Here is a 13,290-nt window from a genome sequence, read left to right on the forward strand (position 1 = left end):
ACTTATTTATTTGAAGAAATTACATGATGTACTATTTATTTTGAAAGCACAATTCTGTTTATTTTTATTATACATGTGTGTGTATATATATATATATATATATATATATATATATATACACACCTATATTTTAGTATGAATGAATATTGATAGTATTTAATAAGAATAATGGCTATTTATCAGTGCATATAACATGAATGTTAAATGTAAATAGACATACAAATACATATAAACTCAAAGCATATAATGATTACTATTTAACTACAATTTTTATTTTTTCATAATTAATGTTTTATATTGGATGATAAAAATCAACTTTATTGTTAAATAAATCTAGTTCCTACATTGAGTTTATACTTTTTCTTTCTTTATTTCTACATTCAATCTAAAAACTAATTTAGATTATGAAATTAATTCAATTCAATTCTACAATTCTGGAGGCTTTTTTAAAGGTCTTCTAGGCCATGAATTCTTTTCAAGTATTTTTTCTTTAGCATGCCATAAAACTGTAACTTTGTCGTTTAAAGGATATAAATAGGTTTCAAGCCATTCTTGTATAGTATAATTTGTATAAATTCCTTCCATGGCATTTTTCATTTCTTTTTCAATATAAATAATTTCCATTTTGTATCTATCTCTCTTCTAACATGACTAGGATTTGAAAAAGCATATTTAATATTATACGGTTTTAACCAACCCTTGAATGTACTATCCTTTTCCATTCTCGATATTTCCTGGCATAATGAATGGAGACGAAGTATTGCAGAATAAATAGATACACCAAAATAGTTGCACTTTGTCCATCCATATTGTGGCTCTGGAAGATTTAGACTAATTGCACCGTCGCAACTAAGGATATCCATTACTTGTTGAGGTACTTCGATAGGTAAATTATTATAATTTTTTGATTCTAAAATCATTAAATTAATAGCAAGTGACGGTAGTGCCGATGGCAGTAATTCACATAAAACACTGAAGTGATCATATCGTTGCCAACCAGTAAGAATAATACCACTAAAATTTATGTGTTTTGATTGTCGAGCAATAATTTGTAACCAATTTTGATGATTCTCCATGTGATAAGAGATATTTGTGTAATATCTATCGGGGGCGGTTGCACCTTTAAACGCTGTTGCTATCCATACAGATTTCCAAATACTCGCATAATTCTTCCACAGCTGATCCTTCAATGTGGTAGTAGGATCTGCAGTGTATTTCCATACAACTGGTTCTATTAAATTATTTAAGCCTTTATAAATAATTTCCATGGGATCTATTTCTCGAAATTCATCATCCCACATGAGAATTGTCAAATGAGGATATTTCATTTTAATATAAGATGCTACGTTATGCACATGATTAAGAAATAGTTGTTTTTTAGTCCACTGATATTTTGCCATTATTTCTAAGCATCGATTACAGTTTCCTAATTCATAGACTTCGTCCGCACCAATATGCAAATAGTTTATATTGGGATGCATTGCAATCACTTGATCTATCATGCTAAATAGAAGATGCATAGTTTTGTTATAAGTAGGGCATATAACTTGTGGATAGTCGTAGACTTCTCGATATTCTATAAATTTTTTTAATTTTAAAATGAATTCCAAATGACCAAATGTTTGAATCAACGGAATAACTATAAGATTATTGTCTTTGGCAATCTTTTGAATTGTCATCACTTCACTTTTAGTATAACAATTTTCAGCCGTAACATTATTAAGATTATCTCTAAAAGGAAACATGTCTTCATATTCTATGAGTATTCCAGTTGCTCCTAATTTTGTTAAAATGGGAAATAAATATTTATAATAATTTACAACGGGAGGAGCACCTTTTAAATCCAAATGGACAATTTTATGCAATGTAGGTACTTTGTCATTTTCATATGATTTTTTATCATTAATATTTTTAAAATTTTCAAGCTTATTAATGGATTTTATATTTTTCATCATTCGACCGTGTAATTTTTGCCTCATTACAATATTTTTAGAATTTTCCGTTAAATAATTATTATCTAATTTTGCATGTAGATGAAGTTTTGAAGGTGGGACATCTTCCATTTCACTGCTTAACATATGATAAACAATAATTAATAAACCAAAAAGTATCATTAAAATGATTGTCATTGATGTTCTGCCTTTCAGGCGAATCATTTTTCTAGTTCATCACATTTTCATTTTAAAGAGATATATTATTTCTATTTATTTAAAACACTTTAGCAATAAGCTAATCAAATCCTCCCAATTACATTTTCAAAATTAATTACAATTAGGTTACTTACAATTATTATTAACGAATCCATACATAAAAAGAATCTTATTTACAAATGTTATTACAATTTTTATTATTAATGACCACAATATTTTATATTTTTATAATTAACAGTAATACAAGTTATTTCTTTATACTCTTGCAAAGATTTTCTAATATCTAAATAATTCAAGGAAATTTTATTTCTTTAATTTAAATTATCATAAGTTATTATATAGATTTATATAAGAAATTTACAAATTGTTGATAATTGTTTAATTTTATTATTAAGTTTACAGTGCCAATTTAACGTTTATCTATTTTTTATTACATCGAAGCCGCTTTTTTATGTTTGCAAATACAAAAAGTTTAAAATATGCATGCACGCACGCACGCTCGCCCGCACACACGCGCGTGCATGCATATGCATATTTATACCAATCAAACTTCTTCAAAATAACTAACCCTCATTATATACGTCACCATACATGCGGTCTGGTAGTTCATATATGAATAGGCATGTAGGATATGTTTGAACGACGGATAATATTTTAGACTTTCTATATATATATATATATATATATATATATATATATATATAAATAAATATGCATTTCATTCGCATGTGTATAAACATTTATTTCTATTTATAAATATTTAAAATTTCAATAAAACAGAATTTAAATTTATAAAAGTGTTTAATTTAAAAGCAAGTTGTTGAAAATAATTATTAAATTTAATTTAAAGTGATTAAGCATAGCAATTTTAATAAATTAGGTTAGAGAGTCATAGATTATTTATTATAATACAGTCGGGTATTTTAATTGTAAAAAAGAAATATTAACGTGATTTATAATTTTATATATATATATATATATATATATATATATATATATGCTAAGGAATTAGAATTTATTCTCAATATGAAAAGTACGGAATCGGTTTTTTTGTTTGTAATAATAAATTTATAAAAAAGTTAAAATATTTTAATTTGTATCGAGTAAGATTGTAACATGAAAGACTGCATTCCAAGAGGTACTTTATTTTGCTATTGGAGCAACTTAAAAGAGCATCCTCAATGTCTTCATGGTTAGTGATATAAATTTCTTCCTTTAAATATAAAGTATTTAAGGATTTTATTGTAATGTATTTATTTTTAATATACAGGACCACTTTTACTTTTTGGGCGTGAGATTGATGGAACAATTAATAAATTTTATGCTTGCTCGGCATGTAGAGATAGAAAGCTTTGTTCAATTTATTTTGAATATGGGGAGAAGCCACTTGACAAACAGAAATTATTTTTTGAACAAGACAGAAAGAAAGCTTTACGGCCATATAATCATCAAAAATTATTTATTCAATATAACAAATTGATGAGTGAAAATCCTCTTAAAAGAACGTACTGTTATACGTGTGAAAAACTGTTAATGATATCTGAATTAGAAAAGCATAAAGAGCATGAAATCAAACAAAATCTTTCGGATTATCTCATGACCCATCCTTCGGAAATCTTGAAACCTTTAGAGAATTCCAAAAAAGAGGCTCAATATTTATTTTCGAAAAAAACAGTTAAAGATATCATAAATATCTTAATTGATTTAAATGCTAAGAATGTTTTGTGCATCGGAACACCAAGATTACACGAATATATAACTGAAAATTTAGAAGGACAGATGTCTAGTCTTTTATTGGATATTGATGGGAGATTTGTAAATATTAATTATTAAAAATATTTTTATTATTTATATGTTCTTTATTAAGAAATTTTTATTTTTATATTATAGCACAACTTTTTTGGACCATTAAATTATTGTTGGTATAATTTGTTTAATCATCATTTTTTTAATGAAAATTCAATGTATGTTTTCAAAGAATTTTTAACACAAGATCAAGGTGAAAATATGTATTTGATATGTGATCCACCTTTTGGGGGTAGAGTTGAACCGATTTCACAAACAATTAAGACTATCAGTGATTTGCACAAGAATTTGAATAAAATCGATACAACTGCAAATGAATTAAAAATTATTTTTATTTTTCCATATTTTATGGAAGCTATAATTAAGGAAAAATCTAATCCTCCAAATATTTTTGGGGGCTTAAAAGATTTAAAAATGGCTGACTACAAAGTAGAATATGATAACCATCCACTATTTGTTCCAAAAATGGATAATAAACAGCAAGGATCTCAAGTACGTATCTATACAAATATTTCATTAAATTTGATTAAGTTACCAGAATCTGACGGATACAAATATTGCAAAAAATGTTTACGATGGGTAACTATAGAAAACAAACATTGTAAAATTTGTCGTAATTGCACTTCTAAAAATGGTAAAAGATATAAACACTGTAAGTTATGTGACCGTTGTGTTAAACCTTCGTGGCAGCATTGCAAGACATGCAATCGATGTTCATTACCAAATCACACATGTGGACAAAGACCAAACATAGGTCATTGTTTTACATGTAACGAAGCAGGTAAAGTGTACAATGTATATGGTTGAGCTTATGTGCACAACATGTTATTTATGTATTATAATTTTTTAGGTCATACGAAACAAGAATGCTCAAAGATTTTTAAGAAATCTGTAATAAATGTTTTAAACGAGAAAAGGCATAGAAATCAGATTGAAAGCGAACCTCATCCATTAAAAAGCAAAAAGTCGAAATATTAATATGTAATTATAAAATTAAAAGAAAAGATAATAAAATTTGAACAATATAAGCTTGAGATTTTTAAATTGTGAAATATGATTTAGAATCAAAAAGTTGTAAAAAATAAAAAGTTTTTTAACATAAAAACATTTTGATATAAAGAAATTAAAAAAATTGAATGTATAATATTGTTATTTTGTAAAAATAACATTAATAAATAAGAAAAATGTTCTAAATTATTGTTTATTTATTTATTTTATTTATTAATGATAACTACAATTTCTCATTGTCAAAATCGTACAGGGACAAATACATTATGAATTTCAACGAATGAACATTTCCATAATCTCGAGAGTGCTCTATTCAGAAACATCTTGAAAACCATTTGACTCGTGAATATTAAAATTGAAAGAGTATAAATAACTAGTATGAAATATATTTTGAACAGAAGAGTTTCGACATCAAGTAATATATACCTTGAAAATATACGAGCTCTGAAAGAAATTGCAATGTCAATAATTAATTTATTACTTATTACTCTAATTTCATTGAGTACTGCTTGTTGAATGACAAATTATCCAAGAGGAGGTAAACGTGCCATGTTTGCAAATCCAACATTTCTTTTAGATAAAATAGCTCGAGAAGTAAGTTTTTTAAAATGAGTTTTTAGCTTTTTTTTATTATGTATATAATTATTTTCAGTGTCCTGTATGGGGCCATGAAGACTTCTGACGTTGTTTTGGTCCTCATATTTGTTGCGGTCCTACTATGGGTTGCTTACTAGGAACTCCAGAAGCACATCATTGCCAAAAAGAAAGTCTTTATTCGCAACCGTATGTTGCAGGTTTTGCAATGTGTCGAGGAAATAGTGGAAGATGTGCAGCAAATGGAATAATGAATAACATTCCCAAGGTAATGAATAATATTAATAGAAATTTTTCAATTATTTATGAAAAATTTACATTCTAATTGATTCTAATAATTTTTAGAATCATGTTTCATTGATTCATCATGCAAATTAGATGAAACAGGATACAATAGAAAAATTGGTGTTGAATTTGGTTCATTTCATTTAGAAAATCCTGGAACAAATCAGCGTATTCTTTAATAGATTTTATAAATAAAATAATGTTTTATTATGTATAAAAAATTTGTATTTAAGATATATATCGATTCAACTGTATAGATTCAGTTTTTAAAGAACTATTAGCATTAAATAAAATTAAGAAGTAAAAATTATTTATAAAGCATTAAATAAATTTCATCTAAAACAATATATTAGTTCTTAAAATTTTATAACAAATTTTCCAATCAAAATTCATGCACTGATATTTCCTTTTTAAAATAATGAATAAGTTACTAAATGCAATAAATATAAATAAATTTAATATCCATAGTTTAATAGAATTCCTTTATTTATTTGATCATAGAAAAAACCATAAAGTGATTTGTACAGATATGAAAGTAAGTTAAAAAACATAGATAATTGATGTGTACAATAAAATCTTTAATGAATTTTTTCACTTTGTATTGATATTAGAGATAAAACGGTGAATTAATGTTTGTTTTACAATTAGTAAGAAATAAAAGATTTCACAAAATACGAAATCCATTATTTATATTTCATATTAAACAGGGATAATAAATAAAAAATTATATCATAAAACTTATTATATTATAGAATTATTATATTTAAATATTAAATATATTTAATGGTTATTCATTTTGAAAGGTGTTTCTTTGTTGAATTCTATTACTTATATTTCATTATGTACTAGTTATTTTTTATTATAATAAGTGCAACATTGTATAATACTTTGTTAAAATATCAATAGCTTTTTATTAATAATTTTCTTAATTCATTTAAAAACTATAAAAACTATTAATTCGTAATGTTATAAAGGAAATATGCGTACAAAAAATATCTATAAATCATTTCATTACTGAAAATTTACATTCAAATTTTCACGTGTAATTTATTATATCAAATAATTTATTTCTTAATCTTGAAAGTTTAAAAAAAATTGGCTAAGAAATTATAATTTTCCATTCTTAAATATATACATTTTGTTATTTATATATCATTAAATATGTAGATTATAAATTTTTAATTAATAAAGAGATTAATTAAACTGGACGTTGAGCAACAAGTCAAATTTATCAATTAATGAAATAGTACGCATTCTTAATGCATGCATATAAATTTTTACACACACGCACGCACACAACCATGCGTATGTAAACAAATATATATATATATATATACAATGCTTTGAATAATACGATTTATACATTTTTACAATAATATTTATACAATAATATAAAAAAAATCCAATTATTATATGTCAACTTTTTAATCTATAAAATAGAAATAAAATTGAAAAAATTTGTATAGAATTTTTATTCTGATAATACATTATATTAAACAGTAAGAAGAGTAAAACAAAATATTTGAAATAGTCAGGAGATAAATAAGATTTTAATTATTTCAAATTGTAGAAAAATGAATAATTAGTATAAATTGTCTAATTTCAGAAAAGTAAATGAATAAATTTATGGCATTCAATGGTTAAATAATTCCATAATATTCAGAGTGCTCTATTGAAAAATATCATTTTGAAAAATCTGAACTCCCAGTAATAAGATTAAGTGAATATAATAAAATTTATTATAGAAACACACATAGACACACACACACATATATATATATATATATATGCATATGTATATATAATCAATAATCATTGTATAAATTTGTAATTTGCTTATTGTATAGTTTTGTAAAGTAGTCTAATATTAAATTGTTATTAATATTTGAGAAACAGTAGAGTAAAAAAAATAGTAAGTGATAAAAAAATATTAATGCCAGCTTGCATATTACAAGATACAATTTCATTACAGTTAAAAATTGGCTTAATATGCTTAATAATATGGCTTAATAAAATATGCAGTAATGTAATAATCTTATATACATGGATCATTATGTAAATTAATAGAAAAATCTATACAAAATTAAAATAGTATTAAAAATATTTATTATTAAATGTACCTCTATTTCATAAATTTTAATATATATATACATATGATTTTAGACATAACACAACTTTAATCTGCATATTAAGTAACAATATTTTGAAATCACTTTTTTTTATACGCATTTTGGTTGTTTTGAAGAGCGTTAAATATAATGAACATAATTAGTTTGTATACATTTTTATTAAAAAACTCCTATCCTCCTAATTTTATGTCACCACTAGATGCTGTGTTTATTTTTGCTTATTTTAATCATATATTACATTAAATATAATTGGAATAGAAGCATTTGATAATTTATACAATTGAAATTTAGAACTTGATAATATGGTTATTCAAAAATTAAAAACAATTACAAACATAAATTAAACACAAATAAATATACATAAATTAACCATAAATAATAATATAAGTTTTCATCATAAAATTTATAGTTACATCTTTAACTAGACTCTTTATGACATGTAAAACAAAACAATTACTCTTACTTCATGTATTGCTTTGTTATTATGTAATGTTATTTTTTACGTTTTCATGGAACATTTATCATTAAATTGGTACCTTAAAGTGTATTAAAGTTTTTTTTATAATTTTAATAAATTAATTATACAAAACAGTATGGAACAAAATAAAAATAAATCGTGTCCGATTTAAATAAAATAATTTATTAATAAAAAATAAAAAATTTTACATTATGTCAATTACTCAAATTAATAATAACCAGTTTGAGTTATCTAAACAAAATTCTGTAGAAGGTTAGGTTTTCAAAATGAGTGCCCGCTTGTTGCAAACGGTTCAAAAGTTTCCTGTAAAAAAACATTTATTATTATCGCAATTACCAATTCTTGTTTATAGTTATCCATCGTATGGATTAAGATATTATAGTTTGTGTGAAAAAACTCATAAAAATTGCATTCGTGAAAAGTTATTACGACGATTCCTAACCTATACTACAGTCTTTGTCTCCGGCATTATTTTTACAATTAAAAATTTGAAAGATGAAAAGAATTTTTTTAACGATGTTAAAAATGCCATTATTCCTAGAGTTTGTGCTATAAATATTCCAGATTATGTTGATAACAGAAATAAAAATAATTTTATTGCCGACGTAGTCGAAATTACAGCACCATCAGTTGTTTACATTGAATTAAAAGATACAAAAAGGTAAATTAAAACATAAACTTTAATTATGAATAATTTTATTAAATATGGAACGATAATAAGAGATTATTGCAATTGAAATACAGGATGGACTTTTTCACAGGGAAACCAATTATTACAAGTAATGGTTCAGGTTTCATTGTTAAAGCAGATGGTTTGATTTTGACAAATGCTCATGTGGTGATGGCTAAGCCCAATTCGAATGTGAACGTATTTGTAGGTTTTGTAAAATACTATTTTTATTAATATTTCTCGTTTTTGTTTGTATATTACTTACATGTATATATATTATTTGTAATTATAATTAAGTGATGATTTTTAGGTACGTCTTCAAGATGGTAATGCATATCAAGGTATTGTTGAAGATGTTGATTTACATAGTGATTTAGCTACAGTTCGTATAAATAAAGTAAATATGTTTATTTAAAGAAATATTCTATTTATAGAATGATATATCTTTTATTGTGTATTATATCGAATTTGTTTATATATCGTATATTATATCGTGTATATACATATATATATATATATATATATATATATATATATATATAATATACATGTATACTTCAAATAGCTTATAATTTGTTCTAATTTTTAAAATTATATCTTTTAATATTTAATATATAAACTATCTATTAATGTGTAGTAATATATGTTTTGATGATTTATTAATTTTATTTATAGAAAGACTTACCAGTTATGAAACTTGGTACTTCATCAAAATTAAGGCCAGGGGAGTTTGTTGTTGCAATAGGGTCGCCGTTATCATTGAACAATACAATTACAAGTGGTGTTATTAGTAGTGTTAATAGACAAAGTGAAGAGTTAGGTCTTCATGATAAACACATGCAATATATACAAACAGATGCTGCTATTACAGTAATAATTGAATTTTCATTTAAAAAATTGATTAATTGATTAATTGTTTGATACTTGAGATTGATTAATTGGTAAATTACTTAGAGATTAATGTTTATCAAAAATACAGTTTAAATAGAACTTTAATTCATAATGTAAACTGTTTCAAACGATTAATTTTATATATATATATATTAGAATAATTGATTATAGCCTGCATAAAAATAAATATTAAATAATTTTAGTATAAAAATAATTTATTTTTGTATAGTTTGGTAACTCTGGTGGGCCTTTGGTAAATTTAAATGGTGAAGTTATTGGTATAAATGCTATGAAAGTAACATCAGGAATTTCTTTTGCAATTCCCATAGATTATGCTAAAGACTTTTTAAAAAATGCAGAGGAACGCAAAAGACAACAAGGTTTATTTAATATTTTAATTATTTTAATTGTATTTTTGATAGTTAATATGAAATTAAACAATATTTAATAGCAGTAAAACTTATTCTTTTATGTAATTATAAAATTTTTATTAAGGAAAATTGATGAATGGATTAAATGAACCTGTGAAAAGAAGATACTTAGGAATAACAATGTTGACACTTACATCAGATATTATAAATGACATGCATCATCATGGAGGAAATTTGCCACTTATTAGACATGGTGTTTTGGTTTGGAAAGTCATATTTGGATCACCAGCATATCTGTATGTTTTTAAATGTAAATTAGAAGTATGAGTGAAAAATTGGTATTTTATAAAATAGAATTTGTTATATTTACAGTTGTGGTCTAAAACCAGGAGATATCATAACGCATTTAAATGGTCAACAAATAAAATCTTCTACAGATGTTTATAAGGTTTTAGAAAAAGGTGGCCGCATACGTCTTTCAATAGTTCGGAATGACACCACCTTACAATTAGAAGTTGAACCCGAAGAACCATAAATTTTATGTTTTATTTATTACTTTTTATTACAAATTATATTTCTGACTCAAATTGATTTTACAAATTTCTAAAGAATATAAATGTTTTTATTATTATTTGAGGTATTTATTTTTTTTTAAATAAGCTAAAACTGGAAAAAACTTTCTTATACAGTTTTAGTTTATATTTGAAATTGTTTTTATAAAGAATACACGATTCTTTTAAATTCATATAAAAATTTTAAGTAGATTTAAGAGAAATTATATTTTTAACTAATAACAAAGTTGAATAAAAAATACAAGTAAAAATTTTGTACAAAATTGATTTAAAATGTTTGTATTAGTTAAAAAAATTAAATTAAATTTCTTGTTACCTAATTTAAATTTTGTTGACTGAACATTCAAACAGGTTTTTTTATTCATAATTATAAGCTACCATATGAATTCTCAAATTATATTTATATAATATATTCTTTGGAATAAAAATCGCTGTTAATAAAAAACATTCTTTGCATTTAAATTTAAAAGAAAAATATTTTTTACTAATTGTTCTTTATACAATAATAAAGATTATTTTTTATTAAATTGGATTTGCTATTAGTTTCATTGTTATAAAAATTATTAGTTTAATGTATAAACTGTTGTTAAAAAAAAATGTTGCTTTGAAGTTGTGTTTAATCATATTATGTAATTCATTTAACAACCAGTAGTAAAATATTAATGTAGGAGACGTTATGTTTATTTACTAAGTGATCAATGTATGAACATCTATTTACTTTGTACTTTTGTACCTTTGTACCTTTTTTTCTTATCAATAAGTGAGGTGTAAGCGAATTAATATAAATTAATTTTTTTTAATATTTAACAATCCTATTTGATGTGTATATGACGAATGGTGGTTTGTTTACGGTCAATAAAAGATGTATTAATTGAAGAATAAGTTATATATTTCTAGTATCCGAAGATCTAAAATGTCCCCAGTTATATTCAACAAGTTGTTGAATTATGTTTATGACGTTTCGTATATTAACGGGCTTGATATTGTCCTTTCATGTATACGGAACGTAATAATGATTCTACGTACCTCTGCTTCCTTTATCTGATATTATGTTTCAAGTTGAAAGTTTTTTTATTAAATCTTATGCATTTTATACTCTGAAGAAAACATTGAGATACATACTCATCATAGCATTTAAACGTGCTAAGGAAAATAATAAGAACAAAGAAGAATTTTATTATACATAGGCTATTTATATATTCATTTTAAATAGATTTTATTATAGTAATTTTTTTTCTTCAAATAATATAGTTTATAATTATTTATTTAGTTTTAATTAAAAAAACACTTTTAGACTAATTGTTATTAGAAAAATTTCTTTCAATAAACACAAATGCTTTATTTTATTTAAATAATAATAATGTAAATATTAAATATAAAATTTATTGATAAATATTTGAATTATATTATTCATTGTAAACATTTTTCATTATGACAATAAATATTTATATTAATCAATATTTCAAATGCAGTATATTCAATAAAAATAATCAAAATGTTTTACAAAATTATTAAAAATTTTTTTAAAGAAATTATTTATATATATATATATATATATATATATATATATATATATATATATTGATATAGATTATAAAAGTGTTTTGCCTATTTTATGAGTAAAAAGATATTTAAAATAAAAATTTATACATTTAATTATTATTAAAAATTTTATAAATTACTTATCCTTGCAAATGTATTATGTTAAAAAAGGGCATATTACTCAACTAATCTTTAGAAAAATTAACATTTATGATTTTCGGTATTTTCTGTAATTTTTTTTACCAATAGAATTTAATTAATTTATTCATAAAATTTATTGTAATTTTGCATTTATTATTTTTTGTTAATCCCATTCCCTTTTTTTTTTTTTTTTTTTAATTAAAACACATGGTAGATAAAATATAAAAATTTACGCTTTTTTTTTTACTTTTGTTAAATAAAAGCATTTTCAATTAAAATATTTCTTTCTATTATAAGATGAAAATAATATTACACTGTCTTCGTTTTAGTATTTTGCTGGCAATAAATAAAACAAAATTAATATACTTTGCCATTCACTATATTTTCAAAAATAGATATTTAATTTAAATCTTTTAAATTTAATGGATTTAAAAAATGATTAATGCTTGAAAGAAAATTTTAATCTAAGTATGTTTGGAAGCAAATGTTTTATCTAATAAAAAAATTAATGAAGTTTCTAATTGAAGATGATTAGAATAAATAATATTAAAAGATTTTTTCATACATTAGTTAACATTCTTTGACATATATATATATATATATGATTCATACTTTTTATGCCATTTATATATATATATATATATATATATATA

The 13,290-nt window shown here is 23.1% G+C and overlaps 4 protein-coding genes across 4 annotated transcripts; 3 read left to right on the forward strand and 1 right to left on the reverse strand.

The window, feature by feature from the left end:
- Nucleotides 1-419: 419 nt before the first annotated feature.
- On the reverse strand, nucleotides 420-2,195 carry LOC105368310 (hexosaminidase D). The gene is given in 2 exon segments (XM_011507299.1): nucleotides 420-638; nucleotides 641-2,195. Coding segments are annotated over 2 exon segments (1,728 nt in total). The 5' UTR covers nucleotides 2,157-2,195; the 3' UTR covers nucleotides 420-426.
- A 955-nt stretch (nucleotides 2,196-3,150) lies between these two features.
- Nucleotides 3,151-4,965, forward strand: LOC105368311 (zinc finger CCHC domain-containing protein 4). The gene is made up of 4 exons (XM_011507300.1): nucleotides 3,151-3,342; nucleotides 3,421-3,965; nucleotides 4,041-4,737; nucleotides 4,807-4,965. The coding sequence occupies exons 1-4, from the start codon at nucleotides 3,267-3,269 to the stop codon at nucleotides 4,932-4,934; spliced, it is 1,446 nt and encodes a 481-aa protein (XP_011505602.1). The 5' UTR covers nucleotides 3,151-3,266; the 3' UTR covers nucleotides 4,935-4,965.
- Nucleotides 4,966-5,480: 515 nt separating this feature from the next.
- LOC105368513 (isotocin-neurophysin IT 2-like) lies at nucleotides 5,481-6,001 on the forward strand. The gene is made up of 3 exons (XM_011507526.1): nucleotides 5,481-5,558; nucleotides 5,653-5,826; nucleotides 5,904-6,001. Exons 1-3 carry the CDS (start codon nucleotides 5,481-5,483, stop codon nucleotides 5,934-5,936), a joined length of 285 nt encoding a protein of 94 aa, XP_011505828.1. The 3' UTR covers nucleotides 5,937-6,001.
- Nucleotides 6,002-8,624: 2,623 nt separating this feature from the next.
- Nucleotides 8,625-10,964, forward strand: HtrA2 (HTRA2-related serine protease). Its single transcript, XM_011507301.1, has 7 exons — nucleotides 8,625-9,111; nucleotides 9,195-9,324; nucleotides 9,431-9,517; nucleotides 9,796-9,990; nucleotides 10,241-10,391; nucleotides 10,507-10,678; nucleotides 10,755-10,964. The coding sequence occupies exons 1-7, from the start codon at nucleotides 8,717-8,719 to the stop codon at nucleotides 10,915-10,917; spliced, it is 1,293 nt and encodes a 430-aa protein (XP_011505603.1). The 5' UTR covers nucleotides 8,625-8,716; the 3' UTR covers nucleotides 10,918-10,964.
- The last annotated feature ends 2,326 nt before the right edge of the window (nucleotides 10,965-13,290 follow it).

Source organism: Ceratosolen solmsi, unplaced genomic scaffold, assembly GCF_000503995.2.
Source record: "Ceratosolen solmsi marchali unplaced genomic scaffold, CerSol_1.0 scaffold6, whole genome shotgun sequence".
NCBI classification, from domain to species: domain Eukaryota; kingdom Metazoa; phylum Arthropoda; class Insecta; order Hymenoptera; family Agaonidae; genus Ceratosolen; species Ceratosolen solmsi.

Bases quoted from the DNA above. Each gene is read 5' to 3' on its own strand.
- HtrA2 (XM_011507301.1), top strand. From the start codon at position 8,717: ATGAGTGCCCGCTTGTTGCAAACGGTTCAAAAGTTTCCTGTAAAAAAA. The intron at 9,112-9,194 runs GTAAATTAAAAC...ATTGAAATACAG, and splicing joins GAATTAAAAGATACAAAAAG to GATGGACTTTTTCACAGGGA. The intron at 9,325-9,430 runs GTAGGTTTTGTA...GATGATTTTTAG, and splicing joins ATTCGAATGTGAACGTATTT to GTACGTCTTCAAGATGGTAA.
- LOC105368311 (XM_011507300.1), top strand. From the start codon at position 3,267: ATGAAAGACTGCATTCCAAGAGGTACTTTATTTTGCTATTGGAGCAAC. The intron at 3,343-3,420 runs GTTAGTGATATA...TTTAATATACAG, and splicing joins GCATCCTCAATGTCTTCATG to GACCACTTTTACTTTTTGGG. The intron at 4,738-4,806 runs GTAAAGTGTACA...ATAATTTTTTAG, and splicing joins TTTTACATGTAACGAAGCAG to GTCATACGAAACAAGAATGC.
- LOC105368513 (XM_011507526.1), top strand. From the start codon at position 5,481: ATGACAAATTATCCAAGAGGAGGTAAACGTGCCATGTTTGCAAATCCA. The intron at 5,559-5,652 runs GTAAGTTTTTTA...TTCTGACGTTGT, and splicing joins TAGATAAAATAGCTCGAGAA to TTTGGTCCTCATATTTGTTG. The intron at 5,827-5,903 runs GTAATGAATAAT...AATAATTTTTAG, and splicing joins TAATGAATAACATTCCCAAG to AATCATGTTTCATTGATTCA.